This window comes from Trachypithecus francoisi, unplaced genomic scaffold (assembly GCF_009764315.1).
Source record: "Trachypithecus francoisi isolate TF-2019V2 unplaced genomic scaffold, Tfra_2.0 Lachesis_group20, whole genome shotgun sequence".
In the NCBI taxonomy this organism is placed as follows: Eukaryota; Metazoa; Chordata; class Mammalia; order Primates; family Cercopithecidae; genus Trachypithecus; species Trachypithecus francoisi.
In genome coordinates this window covers 32437916-32461014 of record NW_022681466.1, presented here as the reverse complement: position 1 = coordinate 32461014, position 23099 = coordinate 32437916, and the positions used below count along the sequence as shown (strand labels likewise).

Here is a 23099-nt window from a genome sequence, read left to right as displayed (position 1 = left end):
AGCTGCAAGGTTTCTTCTAACCTAGCCTTGGGACTCACAGTGCTTCCTCCAACACATTCTACTGGTGACACTGGGCCAGCCTAGAGTCCGTGTGGGAGCGGGCTCTAGGGATAATCTTTGGAAACTAACAACCACATGAGGTCGGTGAAGGGCAGTGAGCTGACCAGGCAGCAGGAGGCACTCCTCACACTCTGGCTCTTGGCTGGCTGGGTCCTTGGAGCAGTGGGCACATAGGGTTGCTCTCACCACAGGGCAGAGGGCAGGGCACGGGGGCTTCCTTCCCACTGCAGTCCCACAGAGGCCTGCCTGGCTCTCCATGGTCCTCTAAAACAAAACAAAGGTGGTGCTCACAGGGACCAGGCCTCTTGCTGCAGGTGTTTTGGCCTCACCTCCTAAGACTTCCCCTTGAGGAAGGCCCACCTCCCAGTCTCAGTCCTTGAGACTCCTGCACCAACAGCTTCTCACAGTGGCTGCTGCTTCTACTGTTTAAAATAGCAACTGACCAGAGCAGTCTATTCAAGGGGCAAGAAATGCAGTGAGATGTTCCATCTGACTGAGCACTTGCAAGAAGCCTCAGAGGCCACTGATGACCGACTGCTCACACCAGAAAGACCAGGTCTCTGTTTTCAAGGTGCGCAGATGGCAATGCCACAAAACACTCCCAATACCAGGGATGTGCCAACACCCCCCACCCCAACAAAATTGATGGGATTTGTTTTGAAATTTTCTTTTCCCAATATGCTGCTTTGTTCGACAAACTGGCCTTGGAAGACAGGGTGTGGCTTCCTCATAGTCCCCATGGTAAACCTAGTTCCTGGACGCCTAGGGCAGCAGCATGTTCCTTTAGAGAACAAAACAAAGGCCTGATGGGAGTGTGGCCACTGTGGTCACTAACACTCTTATCCTTGCTGCCCACTGGGTTGGGTGCCTCCTCCCATCAGCACCCACAGCAGCTCAGCAAGGAGGTTTGCAGTTTCCAACTCCTTACTCAGGAATCATTTCAAATTTACAGAAAAGTTGCAAGGATGGTATCCTTTACCAGAAATCACCTACTGCTAACATTTTGTTACTTTTGCCTTATCATTTGCACACACTCCTGAGCCCTCTATATCTATATGTAGAGTTTTTTTTTTTTTTTTTTTTTTAGATGGAGTCTTGCTGTGTCACTCAGGTTGGAGTGCAGTGGCGCGACCTTGGCTCACTGCAACCTCCGCCTCCCGGGTTCAAGCGATTCTCCTGCCTCAGCCTCTCGAGTAGCTGGGACTACAGGTGCGTGCCATCACGCCCTGCTAATTTTTGTATTTTTAGTAGAGACGGGGTTTCACCATATTGGCCAGGCTGGTCTTGAACTCCTAACCTTGTGATTTGCCCGCCTCGGCCTCCCAAAGTGCTGGGATTACAGGCATGAGCCACCGCACCTGGCCGGGATTTTTCTTTTTTCCATTTGAGAGTAAGTTGGTTTGCATTTCCTAAACATGAGGGCATTTTCTTACATAATCATAGCATAGTTATTAGTCTCAGTACGTTTAACATTAATAAAATACTTTACCTTCCATATGCTTGTTTTGTCAGTGGACCCGATGATGTCCTTTATAGCTATATATCCATCCCACAGAGCAGGAAACTGAGGCTCAGACTCAGACATCTAACCCGTGCTCCAGACCCAGTACCTGGGTGCAGGGCTGGGACGTTAATCCCGATCTGCCTATAGCCCCAGCCCAAGCCAGGAGAGTGGGTGCTGTGGCCCTGCGTTACACCGTCTCCCTAGTGGGGAATGCTTAGCACTGGCTTTCAGAGGAGGTGCTGGAGCTTCTGCAAGAACACCTTCCCTGCAGCTACTATGAGTGGCCACTCCTCCCCAGTGGATCCGCAGCCCTTGTAAACGTAAGCTCACTGCCCTGGCGTCTTCGGGGATGGTGGCTGGCAGTCTGAGAAGTATGCCAAGCTTTGGGAAGTAAGGGGCTTTTGTTTTTCCCTGGTCTCTGTACAAAAGAACCCAGTCAGCACGCGGCCTCGGGGCCCAGAGGGAAATCCAAGCCCTGGACCTGTGGCCTTGATGTACCATCTAGGACAAGGAAAGCCTGTTTGGCCTGAAGAGGCCAGTGTTTGCAGTTTCATTTCTCACTCCAAACAGGTCGTGTCTGAGACTGTTTAGTCCTCCAAGGGGAGAGGCCTATTTCAATGGATAAAATTCCCCAGTGCTCAGGTATCAACCTTGACCGTCTGTCTGGCTAACAGAAAGGGGAGGAGAACAGAGGGAAGAAAGGGCTCAGGAGGAGAGAATGTCCTGCAGTTTCTAGGGTGGGTACCTGTCCTTCCGTGGCGTTTCCTAATAGATGTAAGAGATCTGACCTGGTCTTGCCCCCGATCAGCTTGACCTCTTCCCCAGCCAGGTTCTGGTGGGTTCAAGGCCAACACTGTTTCTCTGAAGCCCCAAGCTGATCCTCTCCTCTGGCCATTAGGCCCTGAGCCCTGCCCAGGGAGATGGTGAAGAGGAGGGGAGATGCTACTCAAGTGTTAAGTGTCTTGCCTAGAGCCTGACAGCTACACACATCTTGCTACTGAGGCAGGAGGGGGTGAACCTGGCCTCCAGAGACCACACGTCATACACACCTCCCCACACAGCCCTCCTTTGCCATCCAGTGGCCACAGCCTTTCTTCTTCCTGGTCACTGCTCTCTTGCCCCCTCTGCCAATCACAAGCCTTTTCTGGAGACCCCACAAAAAGCAGGACATTTTGTAAGGCTCTTGCAGGTTTATAATCAAGATTTGGGGAGACCCAACCTCAAGGAACTTGCAAAGCAAGGAAGATAAACACAAAACAAGCCCTTGATCGGGGTTCAACTCTCCTACTGTGTACCTGCATGGCACCTCGCCCCGAGTCAGCCTCATAGCAGAACGAACAGGGCCCATGGCCAAAAGACGATGAGGGGTCCTTTGTCCAACAATGACTAGGATTTGCAAGACGGCAACAAAGAGCAGAGCATTAGACCAGTGTGGGGGCCTTCTGAGGGCAGGGCCAAGCCGCGGCTCAGGTCTCATACCCAGGAAGCTGGTGCTGCTGAGAGAGCTGTTGAATGAGTTGGAGAAAGAGGCTATGAGGTAATAAGGAGAGGGGGTGGAACCCACCCAGGGGAGGTGGAGTGGCCCAGGGAGGGAAACGCAGGAACCTCGGCTCCCCCTCCATGTGCAGCTCCCACTTGAGATGGGCGTGTCACCATCACTCCCTGTATGACCTTCAGAGAGCCAGGTCACCTCTACTCAGTTCTAACATCTGGTCCAGGGTTTCAGTTCCATCCAGACGCTTTCTTGCCCAGGGCCAGAGGCAAGATGGATTCCTGACTACTGTGAGTATGCGGCCGGGTGAGGGCAAGGCCTTAAGAAGCCATTAAGGGGCTGGGGGATTGGTGAGGCAGCAATTGCATCCCTGGAAATCCTGACAGCTGTTCTGGGAAGCCCTGGTCCTTCAGTCTGGCAGGGGAAGGGTCCCTAACCACTCTGCAGTCCTTTTCCCTCACTGATACGAGCCCTTCCGCCCTCTGCAAACTCAGGTGGTCATATAGTTTGGATATTTGTCTCCACCCAAATCTCATGTTGAAATGTACTCCCCAGAGTTGGAGGTGGGGCCTGGTGGGAAGTGTCTGGATCATGAGGGTGGATCCCTTGTGAATGGCTTGGGCCACCTGCTTGGTGATGAGTGAGCTCTTACTCAGAGTTGCTTAAAAATGTGTGGCACCGGCCAGGCGCGGTGGCTCAAGCCTGTAATCCCAGCACTTTGGGAGGCCGATATGGGCGGATCACGAGATCAGGAGATCGAGACCATCCTGGCTAACACGGTGAAACCCCATTTCTACTAAAAAAAATACAAAAAAACTAGCAGGGCGAGGTGGCGGGCGCCTGTAGTCCCAGCTACTCGGGAGGCTGAGGCAGGACAATGCCGTGAACCCGGGAGGCGGAGCTTGCAGTGAGCAGAGATCCGGCCACTGCACTCCAGCCTGGGTGACAGAGTGAGACTCCCTCTCAAAAAAAAAAAAAAAAAAAAAATGTGTGGCACCTCCCTGCACTCTCTCTCTTGCTTGTACCTGCTTTCACCATGCGATGTGCCTGCTCCTACTTTGCCTTCCCCCATGAGTCAAAGCTCCCTGAGGCCCCCTCAGAAGCCCAGCGATGTTGGCGCCATGCCTGTACAACCTGCTGAACGGTAAGCCAACTAAACTTCTTTCTCAAATAAATTCCCCAGTCTCAGGTATTTCTCTATAGCAACGCAAGAACGGCCTAACACAGAGAGGTTTCCTGGCTGGTCACTGTGGATACTGGAAAGTGAGCGGAAGAGACCCTCCCTTCTCCCTTCCCCAGACATCATAATCAGGCACGGTCCTTGGGGACGGGGACCAGCGTGTGGCCAAGCACCAGCAGACCTACTTGTACATGATAACTTTTCTTGTTCTACTGCAAAAAGGTCCTCACGGATGTGGGACCCGCCCATGCAGCCTACAGAGGAAAGGGTTACTATGCAAAAGGAAATGGAGCTGCCAGCTTCGGCAGGGGAAGGCAGGCAGCAGTAATGTCTACTTTCCAGGACACATGCATGTTGTAAATGGCCCAGATCTGTTTGCAAAAGCATTGAGAGACCTATTAGATTTATAATCTTGACTCAGCAGGGTTACTCTGGGGAGGAAGGCATGCACTGTTTATTGAGTGCTATCCATAACTAGGCACAGCCACAACATCTTCGTGTGTGTGTGCAATTTTCATATATTATATAACATATACACATAATGGATATAAAGTACGGTGCCTGGCACACAGAAGTCCTCAAAGAATGTCCACGGTTGTCAACTCCCTTACTGCATGGAGCCTCATTTCCTCTGTGCGATGGCCTTATCTGCCTCATAGTTACAGCAGAAAAGGACACAGGTTCCGAGGAATGACTCGCCCAAGGTCACAAAGCATAGCCAGAATTCAATCGTAGACCCCCAGCTTCAAAACCTCTGCTCCCTCCTCTAGGTCTCCGACTGCCAGCCCCACCCCACCCCACCGCACACAGCCTTTCCCCACACCCTCCACCCAACCCTCAAGGCCTATCTGGGTCTAGTTCACAAAGCCTTCCAGATGCTAGCTTCCACAACTGATCTCCTCACCACTTCCAGAATTAATTTCATCCACCGTTTCCTCTGCTCAGTGTTTTTATTACAATCAGTGATGGCAAAGTGAAATAGGTCATAAACCAAAAATAAACATTAAGCATCTCCTATTTACCAAGCAGGGGCTGGGTGTGGACACAGAAATGAATGTGGCTGAGATGTGGCTCTTCCCTCAGAGGTCCTCAGAATCTAGGCAATGGGTAGAGAGGAGCTGGTCCCCAGTATCACCTGAGAAGCACTCAATAACTGCAGCCCCCGCCCTGCCCAGATCTGAGAGAGGGTGCCTAGTCTGTTATACAGCAGTCTAGCCTAGGGCTAGGGCTCCTGGCTTTAAATCTCTGTTCCACTTGCCGGCTCTCTGAGCTGAGACCAGCTGACTAACTTCTTTGCACCTCCATGTTCTCATCTCTAAAACAGTGACAGCTGTGCCTACCCCATAGGGCTCTCGGAGCTAATCCTATAAAGTGCTTGCACTGGATAAAGTTGGTTGAGTCACACCTTGCCCTCTCCACATGGAGCCTAGGTGAGTGCCTTTGAAGGTGATGAAGTCAGTTCACATCTGTGTTCACTGAAATCTCAGACTGGGGACTGAAGAGGAAGACAGAGAGCAGCAGCCTCCCCAGCACAGCAGATTCTTAGCACACAGTCATTGCCTTTCTCCCTAACCCTCCCCGCACCTGTCGGCCAGGTAGGTCCCATCTCTGCTTTCATCAGCAGGATGTGTAAAGAGAGCTTCCCAGGCTGCACTATTTGGGGAAAAAGCTGATGGTGGCAGCAGCAGCTGTCCTCCTTTTCATTTCTGGGAACCTGCAAGGGCATTTCAAAGTGGAAAGAAACCTCAGCCTCCAGCAGGTGCTCAGGTTCCGCCACAAGGCTGGAGGAGTGCTTACCCCAGTGCACGGTGGGCTAGGCCAGAGGCCCTGCACAGGGCCTAACTTCATTTATTTAAGAGAGGGAGAAAATAAAAGGTATGGCTTGAGCCTTCTTTTCTTGGCAGAGCCCCTGAAAGAAGAGGGCAAAGGAAGAACCAGAGACAGAACTCCCAGGCCCTGGGGAAACTAGAGTGAAACTAGAAGAGAAATTGGCAAGAGTCCAGGCAAGAGACACGCTACTCTGGGCTTGGTCTCTGCAGCTGCATACAGGCGCAGACTGTTCATGCCCTGCCTTCTGCACGGGGAAGAGGCAGAAGAGAAGGGGGAGCAGCCCCTCCTAGTGGTCTCCATGCTCCCCTGTCATGACCCTGCGCCCTGGGGCTGAAGTAGGGGGACGCTGGTGGCAGCATGTTCAGAAAAGCCCAGAGGCACTGGGTGCTGAGACACTGAGGAGACAGACCACTGCCCTTCCTGGCCCTGCCCACACTGACATCACCAGAGGACAGATGGAGGGCAAGCGAACTACTCAGGCAACTGGGAGGCCACTCCCTGCAGGCCAAATTACTTCTGCGTAAAGAGCAACAAACATTTACCACCAAACCACCCGGCCTCCCCCAACACACTAATCACTCTGCTCTCGTTAACACAGCCTGTACACAAACAGCATGTGCACGCGCTCGCGTGTGTGATGCGTGGGGGGCAGGATCTCTCCCTCTCCCACGTAAACACCAGATTCATTTATTAAACGCCTCTCTGGCATTTCCTTTTTTGCCTTCATCCTGCTTGTTTAATATTGCATTTGACATTCTCATTTTATAAATGGCAACAGAAGCAGAATGGATGGCTAAAATTAGCTTACGAGTGAGAATGATGCTACAAATAGGATCGTGAATACAGAAACCTAGTTAATTCCACCCACATTACCCGCCCCCCTCCCCACACACAAATACACCCACCACTTTTGAGCTGTCTTCAGGGCTGAGGAGGAGCAGCTGGAGGGAGTGGGGGTGAGCCCAATCACTGGGCACCCTGCCAGGTGGCAGGGCCCAGAAGCCGACCCTAGCCTGGGGCTGGCCTCCATGGATGGGCTGGTCACAGCACCGCAGCCCTGAGTCCAAGAGGACACCTCAAGACTCTCCTCCCTTCTTATCCTTCTGCCCTTTCTTCCCCAGAATCCCCAGTTCCGAGTCAATCCTCCAGGCATGCCCTGGGCTGAAGGGCAGCAGGCCTGAGATCTCACTAGGCTTTGCTCTTAGAAGTGGATTTTTTTGGAAACTTCCTAAAGAATGAGTCAGGTGAAGAGTAGGACTCAGCTTTTCCGGAGCCTAGACAAAAACATCTCTGGGCTCCTCCTGCTTTGGGAGGTGCACCACCTCCTCTCCTAGGACCGTCCCCAGAGGCACTGAGAGTGCCTACCTCATACTCTCCATCCCTGCCCTGTAGACTTGGGACCCAGTCCTGCCCAGGTCCTGCACACTTGCATTTTACTGACTTATAATCTGCTGAGGACCTCCTTACCTGCTAACTCCGTATTTCCTCAGTAAAATAATTCTAAGAATGATGACGACGATGACAGTGGTGATATCACTCTGATAGAGCGTGCTATGGCCTGGCTCTGTTCCAAACCCTTACAAGTCTTAGGTGACAGCGCTCTCTGAGGCAGGCACTACCACAACCTGTTTTACAGAAAGGGGAACCACAGAGCCAAAACACGTAAGTAACTTGTCCAAGGCCACCAAGCTGGGAAGTGGAAGGGGGTTCAGCACTGAGGACTTGAGGCACCCTCTACCAGGAAGGCCTCCCTGGTTGACAGCACCCTGTTCTGACCATCGTGTCACTCCCCACCTGGGGGCTCCCCCAAAGAATGAAGGCACTGATACTTTTCACAGGCTGCTATCCCCAAACTCTGTGCCTGTTTGGGGCACACCCTTTCTACTCCACCCCTAAAAATGTGTTCCTAATAGTGAAACTGGCTGACCATTTGGCTAAATGCCTTTCATTGGACCCCTGTAGACAAGGAGCACCCTGAGTGGACCTGCTCTGAGCTAGATTAGTTTAGTCCAGGAGTCAACAAACTGTGGCCAGCAGGCCAAATCCAGCTGCCATGAGTTTTTGTAAATAAGCTTTATTTGAACACAGCCACACCCCTTCATTTACATATTGCCTGTGTGTGCGCTACAATGGCAGGGCTGAATAGATGTGACAGAGACTCTCTGGCCCTTTATAGAAAATTTGCTGGCCCCTGGCTTAGGCCCAATGGGGAAACTTGAAGTTATCAAGGGCTGATGCCTTCAAGGCTACCCAATTACATACCCTACAACAGAAAAGGCTGAGACCTCCAGGTATCAAATCAGGGCTTTATACAAGCTGCAAAAGGCAGCTATCCTCAACCTTCTGATTTCCCAGAGGAGCAAACTGGTGCAGACAGGTAGGGCACTCGCCTGTGGTCTCAGAAACACCAGCGGTGGACCTGGGATTCAGGCTCAGATTCCAAAGCTCTCTTGGTGCCTCTAAGTGACCTAGCAGGTCCCGACTTGGGGACAAGAGCAAGTGCACCTCACTCAGGAGAATTGAGCCCTTTACCCCAACAGATGCATGCCTCATGTGTTTTCTGCAAGCAATGCTCCAAGGCCTGCACACAAAGGGAAAGGGCATGGTGAGGGTCGGGAGCAGTCCCTGGCACTGAGAGCTTCCTCCGGGAGATCTTCGGAAATCTGGTCTCTGTTTGACCACAGAGGGAGTATGGAGTGGTGCCAAAAGCACCAGACTGGCCTGGGGGCCCAGGTGCCAGGCCCGGCTTGGCCCTATTTGGCCTGGCTCCATGCCCCCTTCATTCCCAAGTCCCTTCCTTCTGATGATGGCTGGTCTATTTATGACCCACAACTCCCACATTATCTGTCATTAGCAGTGGCCCTTGCCTGGTGCTTCTCAGACTTTAATGTGCACACCAATCACTGGGGATTTGTCAGCATGCAGATTCTGACTCTGTAGGTCTAGGGTGGGACCTGGGACTCTGCATTCCTAACCAGCTCCTAGGGGCTGCCGAGGCTGCTGGTACATGGACCACACTTTGACTACCAGCATCCAGACCTCTCATTCCAAGACAAGGGACAACCAAAGTAGCTGTATCCATGAGTTACTTAGCAAATTTCTGTAAATCCTATCACCTTAAAGGAGTGAGAAAAAGGACTATTTAAAGCAGGGGTGTAGCCAGGTGCAGCGGCTGACACCTATAATCCCAGCACTTTGGGAGGCAGAGGCAAGGGGATCACTTGAGGCCAGGAGTTCTAGACCACCTGGCCAACATGGCAAAACCCTATCTCTACTAAAAACACACAAAAAATTAGCTGGGCATGGTGGCGCATGCCTATAATCCCAGCTACTCAGGAGGCTGAGGCATGAGAATCACTCAAACCTGGGAGGCAGAGGTTGCAGTAAGCCAAGATCATGTCACTGCACTCTAGCCTGGGTGACAGAACGAGACCCTGTCTCCAAAAAAAAAAAAAACCAGGGGTGTCCAATCTTTTGGCTTCCTTGGGCCACACTGTGGAAGAATTGTCTTCAGTCACACATGAAATACACTAACACTAAAGATAGCTGATGAGCTTAAAAAAAAAATCCACAAAAAAAATCATAATGTTCTAAGAAAGTTTATGAATTTGCATTGGGCTACATTCAAAGCCATCCTGGGCCGCACATGGCCCGTGGGTCATGGGTTGGACAAAGTTGATTTAAAGTAATCCTGTAGTAGTATTTGTATGAAGCAAATAAAAACTGTTCTTGATATCCACCCATCATATAAATCCATATTTTTCAAATATTAGGTTTGCCTAAATGGGCAGCAAGGTATAATGAGAAGAACAGAGGGTTCAGAGCCAGAATGACACAGGTTCAAATCCCAGCTCTGCCCCTTAGAGCTGTCCCACCACAGGAGATCCACTGCTACTGAGCTCTAGTGAACCCCTCTGTAAAATCAGACGAGGACTCCCGCTCAGGATGTTGTGAAGACAAAAGGAGACAGCGTGCACGTAAAGCATGGTCCCAATACCTATAAGCACCGATTCCTTCCTGTTAAATCAGGTGTGAGGAAATGCTCTACTCAAGATGCCCTCGTCCCAAGCATCTTTCAGGCTGTACCCACGCTCTCACCCAACGAGGGTGGTGATGGCTCCCAATATCATTTCAAGTTCTAGGCTGTACTAGGCCTCTGCGGATGCCTGGAGGTGGCTCTTGTCAATTCTCACCTCCCTTCCTGCTGCTGCCCGGCTTGTCAGGAGGCCGCTTGAAGGCTGGGCTCTGGTGACTCATCAAGCAAGTGTCCCTGCTGCTCAGGGGCTGCTTCAATCAGGGGAATGCGACGGGAGGCATTATTAGCTGCACCCGCACTGGGGCACACAGAGTAGCCAGGGAGGAGCCCCTTTCTGATGGGTCACGAGGCGGCTCTGTGCATGCATTTGTGTGTGTTTATTGATAAAGAGCCACATTTGCATTTCGCTCTGGCTTGGAGGGCTTGTGGGTTTGGCCCTGAGCTTGGGTGGCAGTCAACTCCTGGCCCATGCTTGTCACTTATCTGTGCTTGTGGCAGTGGAGGAAGAGGCATGGAGATCTGGGACCTGCAAAATCCAAGCGTGGTTCTTCTCCCTAGCTGGGAATCTGGCTTGTCTCCTCCGCTCTTCTACTAGAAGAACGTGGAACCGCATAGGCCACAACAGAGCTGACTGGGAAAGGGCGGTCAGTGGCGGAGGGCCTGCAGCCCAGCTAGGGAGCCTTGAAAGTCCCTTTTGGCCTGAAGAGGACACACAGCCTGATAGGTACAAACATGAGCTCTGGAGTATAGCTTTCTGGGCTCGAATTCTGGGGCTGCCATTTGCTGACCATGTGACCTTGGGCAAACTGCTTAACCTCTCTCTGCCTCGTCGTGCCAATCTGTAAATACGTATAATGATTGAAGAGTAAGTGAAAATCAAATGAAATAAGATGCATGATGCATAAAATGTTTAGCAGAGTATGTAGTTTGTACCACGCAATGTCAGCTACTTGTGGGATCTTTATGTGTGAAAGGGTGTCATGTGGGGTCTTTCTGGGCATCCTCCTGCTGCCCCCTCTGGAGATGACCTCCTTAAGGCAGGGCCTACATGGGGAGTTCCTGTGATCCCCACTTCCCAAAGACTGTTATCCTGGTCCCCTGCAGAGCAGAACGACTCATTCCTGCTCCTGGCCCTTCTACATGGTAGAGAAGGACCTCCATTTTAAAAAATGCCCAGGAAGCGACTCCCCAACCCAATTAGATGGGAGATGGCTTTAGGAACTATAATGTGCCTCACAGACATGTGGTCCTTCAGTGAATCCTTTATGTAGTCCACAATTATTTATACAGGGTCTCCTAAGTGCCAGGCACATGAGATTGAATCAGAAGACCTAGATTCAAGTCCTATGTCTGTGACTAATCTGCACTAAGACCTTTCCTATCTGCGAATATCAAAAACTCATGGCTCCAGTATGTACCGGGGGGCAGCTATCTGCCACTTCCTGCCAAATGCCCAGAAAGATTGCGAGGGTTTGAGGAGATGGGTCTGTGGTTTCACAGCACAGTCCTGTTTATGAAACACTCCCATACACATTCTAACAATCATCCGTGTTCCTGCTTGGCAGTCTCAGAGTTTTCAGTTTTTCCGGATATCTCATTTGAATTCTGTCCATAGACCAGTTTAAACTCATTTCCCTTTCTTTGGGCCTCAGAAGTAGAAACCAGTATCACAAAAACCAAAACAATTCAGGATCCAGGCTTCTCTTCCAGCACCCTTTAAATTCCATCCTTCTTCAGAGGAGAGGAACTGGCTGGACAAATATCTCTCAATGACAGCACGTGGATGATGGCAAGAGCTAACACGGATCAAGCTTGCACCCTGTGCAGACACTGTGCTAAGCCCTTTGCTCATGGTATGTCACCCAGTCTCTAACAACCCGGTGAGGCAATATCATTACCAGCCCTGTCTTACTGGAGCTCAGCAAGGCCCAGTGTTCTTCTCCAAAGTCCTCTCCCAGGGCCTTTAAATTCCCTTGGAGCTCATAACTGTTGGGCTGTGCTGGGAACATGGACCAACACCTCCAAAGCCTGTGATCCTAATCACTCTGCCCCCACTTCTTCCTCTTGTCTACTTCCATCTTTACTCATTCTCTTGAAAAACAAGTATTAGCCCCAGATTCAAAGGCAAACACAAACCCTTACACTAAAAACCCGGTTACCTGCACCTGACATAGTCAACCTCCACCTGGGTGGCAGAGAAGGTGATAAACATGAAATGGGAAAATGGCTGCAAATCTCTTTGGCTTCAAGCCAGCCCCCATGGGTTCTTTTTCTGGGGCAGAAGCTCTACTTCCTGATTGCTGCCCGGGTCATCTGGGGATTCACCCTCCCACCCCCAAGCTCCAACAAGTGTCTATACAGTTCCTCTGGCACCAGTAAGCTCAAAATCTATGCTCCTTCACTCTCTGGGTAGCCTGGGACCTATCCCCTGAGCCTCAGTTTCCCAAGATAAAGCCTTTCCCCATCTGTGTCTCAGGTTCATTTCAAAGCCTGTCAACAGTGAAGGGCTACACATATGCATTCAAGGTGACACACGGAGCAATGTCTTTCTGGTCTACATCTGGCCTTTCCTGATGAACCCTTAAGGCTTCAGGACAGGAATGGCATCTGCTGCCTCTTCTATTCCCCACTGCCCACTGCCCAGCAGTCTTAGTGGAGCCTGTCAATGGCGTGCTCTGGTTGGGATAAACAAGGCATCCGGGACTGGATGCAAGTTTCATTTAAGTCCTCTGTCTCTCTCATTTTAAAAATAGCTAATACGGGTCAGGCACAGTGGCTTATGCCTGTAATCCCAGCACTTTGGGAGGCCGAGGCAGGTGGATCACTTGATGTCAGGAGTTTGAGGTCAGCCTGGCCAACATAGTGAAACCTTGTCTCTACCAGAAATACAAAAATTAGCTGGGTATGGTGGTGCACACCTGTAATCCCAGCTACTTGGGAGGCTGAGGCAGGAGAATTGCTTGAGCCCGGGAGGCAGAGGTTGCAGTGAGCCGAGATTACACCACTGCACTCCAGCCAGGACAACAAGCAAGACTCTGTCTCAATTAAAAAATAAAAATAAAAATAAAAATAGCAAGTAGTAACCTACCAAGATAAAAGTACCAACTGTAAACTCGCGCTGACAATTGGGGAGCAGAGAAAGCCTACGAGGGGACCTGTGTTATTCCTACACACTTATCTCCCCCCTCCCATTTTAATGTCTGAGCTGATGCCTCCAACATACAGTAGGCAAAAAAAGAGTATTTTCATTTCAGATGCATATGATGGCAAGGAACAATATGAACAATATTATTTTAGTGCCCTGGGAAAAAATTAGCAAGTCAAATATTGAATCAGGCCTGTAGCACCACATGCTAAGCAGATTGCTTTGATCTTATCCACACTAAAAGCTCTATTATTGAATTTAAAGTTGGTGAACACATATCAGACCAATATACAATGCATGTCTGAATGCATGTTTCAGAAGCAAGAAATGTTTTGACAAAAGGAAGAAAATATTAAAGTTACAGCGGCAACTGAAACACAAATTCGCCCTCCCTCTTCTCTTGAGGCTGGAGGCTCTCATAGCCAACCAAAATGTTTTTGCTCTGAAGGACCTGCTGATGGTTCCAGAAACACCTGCTGAGCTTCTATTTTCCTGGAGCCAACAAAGAAGGGAATTTTCACCCCCCACTCAATCTGAAGAAAGGAGTTTGAGACTTTGAGTGCGCAAATGCTATGCATGATATGGCACCCTCTGGTGGCCACTGATCTGGGAGGCCTACATGGCTTCCCAAACTTCCAGTAATCCAACCTCCCTTCCTTTTGAGGCTGCTGTGGCAGAAAAAAGAACTTTAAAGAGCCAAAGAGAGGGAAGGAAGCAGCTGATCAAGAGGGCAGAAATTAATTGATGGCAAGGGAGGGAATGTTAATTTTCCAGCAGGACCCAAAGAGAGAAACAGTTTGGTGCAGTAAACTTCCTATCTAGGATATACCCCTCAAAAGCTGCGCAGCAAAAGAATATCCTAAGCCAGGTGTCAGCAAGTTACGACTCATAGGTCAAATCCAGCCCCTCTGCCTGTTTTTGTAAAGTCCAAGAATTAAGAATGGTTTTTACTTTTTATTTTATTTTTATTTTTTTGAGACAGGGTTTCGCTTTGTTGCTCAGGTTGGAGTGCAGTGGTGTGATCATGGCTCGCTGCAGCCTCAACCTCCCAGGGTCAGGTGATCCTCCCACCTCAGCCTCCCGAGTAGGTGGGGCTACAGGCACACTGCAGCCCACTAATTTTTTTTTTTTTTTTTAAGAGATGAGGTCTGGCTGTTTCCCAGGCTGGTCTTGAACTCCTGGCCTCAAGTGATTTTCCTGCCTTGGCCTTTTAAAGTGCAGAAACTATAGGTGTGAGCCACCATGCTTGGCCTGGTTTTTACATTTTAAATGGTTAAAAAATTAATATTTTGTGACCTGTGAAAAGTATATAAAGTTCAAATTTTGGTGTCCATAAACAAAGCTTTATTGAAACGCAGCCCTACTCCTTCACTGCCTATGGACTCTACCCAGCAGAACTGGGTAGTTGCAGTCAGCTGTATGGCCTGCAAAGATGAAAATATTCACGACCTGGCCCTTTATAGAGTTTGTCCACCTCAGTATGAAACAACTGCTACTGTTCACAGGACCGGACCCCGAGCATCTAGCCCCTCCCCACCCCTGCCCACTCCAGCCTGATGATGGGCTGCAGCAGTCTGCAAGACGGGGTGTGTACGTAGAGGAAGGGGGCGTTCCATTTCAGCACAACCCTTACACACTTACCATTTTATTATTGATTTCATGGAAATGAATCTCACAGACTTTCTCCACAACATCTTCATTCTCAAAAGTGACAAATCCAAACCCTAAAGGAAAAGAGAGAGAAGAAAAAACAAAGAGAGGTGGGGTGAGTTCAGTTCTGGCAGGCCCACGTTTTTTCTCTGACATCCTGAGGTCTTGATAGCCTCCTGGTCTGGGGGTAGGTGGGCGGATCCTTGGGAGGGCCTTGAGGTTGGAGGCAATGATTTCTAATTTGTACGGAGCACCCTTCCGACAGCGAGGAAAAGTTAATGATTTCACCCACATGCAGCGGGCACTGTGTGGTTTACATTTGCCCCGAAGCAAACAAGAAATTTACTTGTCTGTTATTTACAAGGGTCAGAGCCCCGCGGCTCTGTGCACCGCAGCAGGCAGGTGGGCTAACGAGAGCCTCGTGGATCACTGCGGGGCCACGCTTGCCCTTTCCGCGAGCAGCCCTGGCCAGCCCTCGGGTCGGCCTCCAGACGGAGGCGGTTATTTGTCCTTTTCTTCCTGAATTACTTCCTCTAATACCTCATCAGGACATCCTGAGGCCTGGAAGAAACTATTAAAAGTTTCAGGCCTGTGTTCCACGCAGGCATCCTTTTTCTACTGCTGCTTCAAAAGCGCCGTGGATTTGGGGCAGTTTAAGACTGTTTGATGCCTGCTGTCAGCCTGTCAGCTATCCACTGTATTTACTCGGCTGGAGACTGGCTTTGCTAGACAAGCTGCACTGAAGAATTTTGGCAGGCGACTGCTGCTCAGTATCCTCAGTTCCTCTCCCTACCCTCCTGCCCCTTTCTTTCTTCTCCTCCCGCCTCCGACAGCGTTTCCAGCATGTGGCCCCATCTGTGACCCCACTCAGTAAGTGCTGCTTTACCACATGGCCTCACGCAGGGTTGCACCCTCCTTGGATGGGATGCAGTTGCCACGTGGTAGCGCTAACATGGCCAGGGAGCACAGGCAGTGGGGGCAGACACACTGATGGGGAGACTGAGACCTGGCTTCCAGTTCTCACTGTGCATCTACTTTAGGTTTAATCTGGGGAAGCCCCTTCCCCTCTCTGAGCCTCAACTTTTGCATCTGCAAATGAAGGTGGTAGAACTGGACCCTGGGTTCCACACCTCCTGTCACAACCCAAATCAGGATTCACAAGGCTGTCTGCTGCCATCTGAGTGTCTGTGGCCACCTCCCGCTGCCCCTCACATCCCCACCCAGATTCATGTTGAAATCCAAACTCCCAATGTGACGGTATTAAGAATTCGGGCCTTTGGGAGGTGAGGATGGGGCCCTCATAAGTGGAATTAGTGCCCTTACAGAAAGACACTAGAAAGCTTGTTTTTTCTCTCTACCATGCGAGGATGCAATAGGAAGGCAGCTGTCTGTACACAGGAAGGGGGCCCCTCTGAGAACTGACCGTGCTGGCACTCTGCTCTTACACTGCCAGCTTCCAGAACTGTGAGAAATAAACTATTTTTCATAGACCTTGGTACTTCCTTATAGCCGCCCCAACTAAGACACTCTTCTCCCGAAAGGTACGAACCTGGCTGAACACTAAGCTAGACACACCAAGCAGGAAGACAAAAATGGAATGGCTGTTCTATCACAATTATATTATGATAATTGTGTTTCCAGTCAATGAGTAAAATACAGATGCTTCCTTTTCAAGCTCTCTGTCTATTTTGGGTCTCTGCAACACAGGACAGAGAGGGAATTTCTCAGGTCCCTTCTGACTCTTCTGCATCCAACTCTAACACCACCTTCTTCTAAGGAACACCAGGAAACGGGGAGCTGATATGTGGAGCTCCTTTAGCATAGCTCCTGCAGGGACTAGCAGATTCTTCGGTACGAGAATAAAAAAGGCTACTCTCTGCTCTCAAACCATTTCCAGTAAAACAGAAGGCTAGGACCACGAAACACAGCAATCGCGATCTTTGTCATGCCATTTGCTACCACCACACACCAAATACTGGGCCAATGCTCCCAGCATACACAGTCCAGCCCGTTGTAGATACATAAGACAGCATCAGACATACCATAAAGTGGACACGAGTGTCTGCTGGAGAGGCTCAAAGATGGCAAGTTTCTCCCAGTGTCACCCAGTAAAAGCTAGGTTGTCAGTCACCTCAGAGGCCTGAAGCAGACATCCGACATGACACGTCGTTTGAAATGCCGTCCAACGAAAAAACCTTTGACCAGGTTTATACCCCCTGCCCACTAAACCAAGTCCTTTGAGAGAAAGCTACTGGGAACACTATCCTATACCCTCTCTTTGGGCATATCTTCTCTTTGGGCTTTGGTGTATTTGTTCCCCAAGCGCTGCTTTAAGTGCTTTCAGTTTCCTGAGGGCGTTCAGCTCACCCTACCAAGGTATGTGTCAGGAATTCTGGGTTGGGAGGAGCCTTAAAAACATCAGGTTAAAACTCCCACCCAGTCAAGGACCCCTGGAGCACTCAGCCAGGGACTTAATCTTTTTGGTTAATCCCCTTCCCCCACCGGCCCCCCCCCCCCAGGGCCCAGATCCTAACTGGCCCCAGGAGAATGGATTAAGAGCCAGCGCCCTCCTGAAATTCCACAGGAAGGGAGGGGCGGCACTGCAGAGGCTGCGGAATTTGGCCAGCGTGACTTCAAGCCAGAGCACCCTGCAAGAGGGTGACGCTGGGGTCTTGTTCTCTGAGGGTCCTCAGGACGGAACAGGGTCCCCAACACACACTAAGTGCTGAGTGAGTGACTGAATGAGCCTTTTCTGCTCCTCCAGGTTCTGAGCATCTTGCTAATCCACTTGAGTCACTGCTTTGCCTCAAGACTGATTCCGCTCTTCCTTCTGCATTTACCAGCTGCCACCTGTGCTAGGCATTGTGAAGGACGCGGAGATCAACAAGGCAATGGCCCTCTGCTTGCACAATTCACAAACAGGCACGAGTCAGAGGATCTCATGCAGGGAGAGCCTCTCCCTCCCACCCCTCACTTCCAGCCTGCAGGGCACTCTGGGTCTCATCTGTCTCTGAAGGTCACCCCACTGCTCCCGCCCCCACGCCCAGGCACCTTGCAAATAAAACAAGCCAGGATAGGCCAGTTTTCAGGGAACCTCACTGCTAATTAGGACAAGTGTAGCAGGTTGAATAGTGGCCCTCCAAACATACATCCATGTCCTCCTAATCCCTGGAATTTATGAATGTGACCTTATTTGGAAAAAGAGCTTTTGCAAATGTAATTTAATTAAGAATCTTGAGAAGAGATTACCCTGGATTTAGGGTCCACCCTAAATCCAATGACAGGTGTCCTTAAAAAACAAACAGGGGATATTTGAGACACAGAGAAAGAGAAGAAGGCCATGTGAAGACAGAGGTAGGCAGAGAATGGAGTGGTACTGCCACAAACCAGGAACACCTGGAGCCTTGAGAAGCTGGTCTTCCAGAAGGCAAGGAATGACTGTCTCCCAGAACATTTGCAGGGAGTGCAGCAGTGGCTTCCAGAACTGTGAGACAAGAAGTTTCTGTTGTTTTAAGCCACCAGGTTTGTGGTAATTTGTTATGGCAGCCACAGAAAACGAATACAGCAAGGTTCTAGGTTTCAGCCACCCCCATATCCCACACAGAGGGGCCGCACACGACCTCCTCCCACCAGGCCTGCTGACTTGGCCAATCATGCTGCTCTGGACTGAAGGCAGGAGACAGTGGTTGAATGAGAAAAACCTGTTCTGGCTATGGTGGAAGAGCATGAAGTCAGTGCCACCAGTGAAGGGCACCGCTCCACAGGCCAGAGGACAGCCTGGTTTAAAGCCACCTTGCAGCTAAGCAAACACACTTGATCCTAGAATACAGGCCAGAGTAAGTCAAGTCACCGTGGCAGGCCATGGCTGAGTTCCTTGCCATGGGAGCTGCTTTCCTGCTGCAAACCAACTCCTTCCTGGTCCACTGCACAGATCACCTCCATACCATTCAGGACTCTCTGATGCCCCAGTTTCCCACTCTGAGACGGGAGGAAGGGCGACTGAGCTAGGAGACAGGAATTAAAATGCAGACCGTTGCACCGGGAAGGGTTGGGGCAAGACTCAGGGCATCATTTCAAATTCTGACTCTGATATTCTCCCTGCTGGTCCTTTTCCTAACCCCACAGGACTCAAAATTCAAGTATCACAAAAATGATTTTTCTGATTAGAGGAGATAGCCTGGATTTCAAGCCTATGTACCCTGAATGCATAACAATTCAGCGATGCCAAGACTCATTTGCCGTATTTTAAAGACCTATATCATTTCAACATCTCTGTCTGTTTGGCCCGAGCACAGAGAACAAACTTGATTATGTCTAAAATATTTATTTATTCTATTTGGGGAAAGCAAAGAAGCAATAGAACACTTAATTATCAATAAGTGTTATTGCTTAACATATAATCATTTTTATTTCACAGACGCATTAGCATTTACAACAAATTAGTAACTTAGTGGTGAATAACCCCCAAAATGAATTAAAATGAGCAGTGGAAGACAAAAACACTGGGGTCAGAAATTTGGGATAGAGTGATGGGTGGGAAAAATCCTTTTGGCATCACAGTTTTCTTTTCTGAAATAAGTATTTTACTGTGGTAAAAATATACAACATAAAATTTACCATCTTAGCCTTTTTTTTTTTTTTTTGAGACAGAGTCTTGCTCTGTCACCCAGGCTGTAGTGCAGTGGCGCGATCTCAGCTCACTGAAACCCCCACCTCCCGGGCTCGTGCAGTTCTCCTGCCTCAGCCTCCCAAGTAGCTGGGACTACAGGTGCATGCCACCGCACCCAGCTAATTTTGTATTTAGAGTAGAGACGGGATTTCACCATGTTGGCTAGGCTGGTCTTGAGCTCCTGACCTCAGGTGATTGCCTGCCTCAGCCTCCCAAAGTGCTGGGATTATAGGCGTGAGCCAATGTGCTCGGCCATTGTAGCCATTTTTAATCACACAATTCAGTGGCAGTAAGTACACTTAAAATGCTGTGCAGTCATCACCAGTATCCACCTCCTGACCTTTTCTGTACCCATTAAATAACTTCCCATTTCCCCCTCCCCCAGCCCTAGTCACCTCTATTTTACCTTTTTTTTTTTTTTTTTTTGAGACAGGGTCTCAGTCCTCTGCCACTTAGGCTAGAGTGAAGTAGAACAATCTTGGCTCATTGCAGTCTCGATCTCCCAAGCTTAAGCAATCCTCTTATCTCAGGCTGTCAGGTAGCTGAGACTACAGGTGTGTGCCACTACGCCCGGCTAATATTTTGCAATTTTTTTGTAGAGATGGGGTTTCACCATGTTACCCAGGCTGGTCTCGAAACTCCTGGGCTCAAGCGATCCTCCTGCCTCAGCCTCCCAAAGTGTTGGGATTACAGGCATGAGCTACCACACTGGCCTATATTTTACCTGTTATGACTATGAATTTTCTCATACAAGTGGCATCATACACTATATGTCCTGTACTGTTGTGCCTGGCTTGTTTTGACATAGGTTTTCAAGGCATCATAGTCTTTTGAACAGTCTACTGGATGTACAGGGGATTTGGGAGAGCTGGAGGACAGGGAGTCATGATTGTTTCCTTCTCATTGTCCTAAAAGAGGGCCCCACAGAGAATCAGAAATGGAGCCTCAGGAAGGCCCATCAAACTGAGGTGTAGCAGCCAGGTAAAAGACACACACAATTATCCTCACTCAGCAAGGGGCCAGACAACAAGCTGTGTGCCCCAGAGAGTCCCTTTGCCTCTCTGGACCTCTAAAAGAAGCAGGCAGAAGCAGGGGTCCTGCTCCAGCCCCTGGCAGGGTGAGGGCTCTAGTCCACGGTGAGTCTGTGAGGGCTGGCACTCCATCGGGGCCCTCTGGGTTACCCCTGTGGACATCCACTGCTCCCTTGGTCCTAAGAACCAGAGAACTCCTCCCTGGGTATTTAAACTCACTCAAGCCCCCACCCAGAATGGGGAGGAGATCCAGGGACTGACAACCAGGGGAGGTGGGGGAAACAAAGGGCCAGAAGGGGATAAGAGACTAGTTCACCAAATTGGCATCAGCAAAGTGGCACCTGCCCCCCCCCCCACAAAGCCCCCACCTTAACACTGCACCCTACACTTCCAAGGAGCTCCACAAGTCAGCAAAGCTGGGACAAAGAAGGTGGTGGGAAGGTTAACCCTAAACACCAGTGGTTTAAAAATGGATATTAATAGGGTAGCAGTTGACAGGGAGCATTTAAAAATGAAATTCTAGCATTCTCTTGAATGAAGCTATTATTAGAAACTAACAAGTAAGTGCTATTTAAGAGATAAGCATTTAACAGTCAAACTTTTTCCTCCTCTTCTATCCAAATGAACAAAACTAAATATTCATCTGAATACTACAAGGCTACAAAAAAAAAAAAAAAAAAAACACACATACACAGAAGAAGATCGAAATCTGAAAACGAGATACCTCAAAATTAAAATGACCTGCTCCAAATGCAGTCACCGAGGAACATCGACAGTTAACTTACAAGAGAATTTTTTTTTAGGTCAGAGAGAGAAAGATGGGAACAGCCTCCTCCTAGCCTCAAAAATAATTTTCTTCTCTTATCATATAGGTCAATGAACACTAATAGGCAATCATGTAGTATCTAACGCATCTTCAGTGAAAATCAATGCAAGTCATGAGTTAACACACTTGGTTAATGGAGAAAAAAAATGAGGGAAGAAAAAACCCCAGATTGTCAAATTTATTCTGAGTATCTCATGAGAAATTTAAGGTATGTGTACTTAAGAATATTTATAACTCATGCAACTTCCCTCTCTTGCTAATAACCCAGTATTTGGGGAAAGCAATATTCATGGTTTGCTTCCAGCACAAACGAATCTCTTGGGTTTGGGCGTGGGGAGCACTTTCTCGTTTGAAAATCCTTTTTATCCATTATCCTACCTGGTCCCCAAGGCAACTCTGCGAGAGGCAGGGCAGGCTCTGCTACTGTCACTGTGCTCAGTTGCTCTGCACAGTTCAGTGACTCATCCATCGTGACATGGCCACTAAACCATGTTTAGCAGGAGCTGAACCCAGGAGTGGTACCCCAAGTTACTTTCATACTCCCCGCTACTTTTCTGGAGCAGACTGTCAGGGTCTTCTTTGGATCAGTAAGTGTTCAGGGCTGGATTTGGTGGCCATATGGCTCAGAGACTGTGAGAGGGGCCGACCTGGCAAGGAGGCATGGTGGTCTGCTTGCACCATCACAAGTCAAGCCCCAGTTGGCTGTGTGTTCATTGGCAACCCCACGCTTCGGGCTGTCCCCAGCCCCAGTGTGGAACATTTCCAGGTCACCTCCATGACCTGTGGCAGGTTTGGCAAGTCAGCTGTCCTGCAACCCTAAACTTGGAAGGTCTGAGGCCCCACCTGGAAGCACAGAAGAGATGAATAGTGTGCACAGATGCACGGCAGGCATGGGTAGGTAGCATCACATGGCTTGGCTTTGCTTGAAGAAAAATGTAACTCAGAAGATCAATATGTTCCAAGGAAAAAAACAAGCTACCTTTTCAAAAGCAGTAGCATGTTTCTGATTACTGGCTGCCATGTTGGGAAATCACTGCACGACAGCTTGGTTTCAGTGAGAGCCAATTGGGGTTGCTATTAGAGGTTCCTGGGCATTTTCAGACACTAGGTATTGGGAAAGGGTGGGTGACGATTAGGCTGTGTGTGCTTTCACACCCAGGTGCCAATGTGGACTCTGTAAGGTGGGAAGGGCTAGGATTCCTTCCATTACAACTCACATCTGTTTCCCAAAGGCGGTTACTGATGATCAGTCCACATTCTAATAACGTTAAAAAGAGAAAGCTCATCTGCCCTCACCGAGCAGCCACTCTGTAACTCAATCTTCACCCCCAGCCCCACCCTGGGGAGCATGAATAGAAATGATCGTTCCCCCTTTACAGATAAAGAACTGAGGCCCCGGCGGGACCCTGTGTTCTCTCCCCGGCAGCCCACCTTCTTCATATGAAGGCAGACTGTTCCATACTCAACTCCTACCTTGTCCAACAACTGCATCCCTGAACCCTGTCCCTGCCATGTTTCCCTGTAAGAACATCTATGAAATAGGCAAAAGCCCTCGGTCCTCACAACCCGGCAGACGGAGGGCAAGGAGAGAGTGGGAAAAGATGTGGTCATCCACTCCAGCTCTCTGTTGGCTTCCCCTGCACCCTGAAGTATCTGATTTCTTAAACGTAAGAGCA

General features: G+C 49.6%; 1 protein-coding gene across 9 annotated transcripts in view; it reads right to left on the bottom strand.

Moving 5' to 3' along the window:
- The window catches only part of MSI2 (musashi RNA binding protein 2), a 429302-nt gene that overhangs the window by 74593 nt on the left and 331610 nt on the right, over positions 1–23099 (bottom strand). For all 9 annotated transcript variants that reach the window (XR_004430686.1, XM_033183607.1, XM_033183612.1 and 6 more), the window contains one exon: positions 14889–14971. Coding sequence is in view for 8 of the 9 variants with exons in the window: in XM_033183607.1 (XP_033039498.1) it covers positions 14889–14971 (83 nt within the window). In the remaining variant the exon portion in view is untranslated. The remainder of the gene's footprint in view (positions 1–14888; positions 14972–23099) is intronic.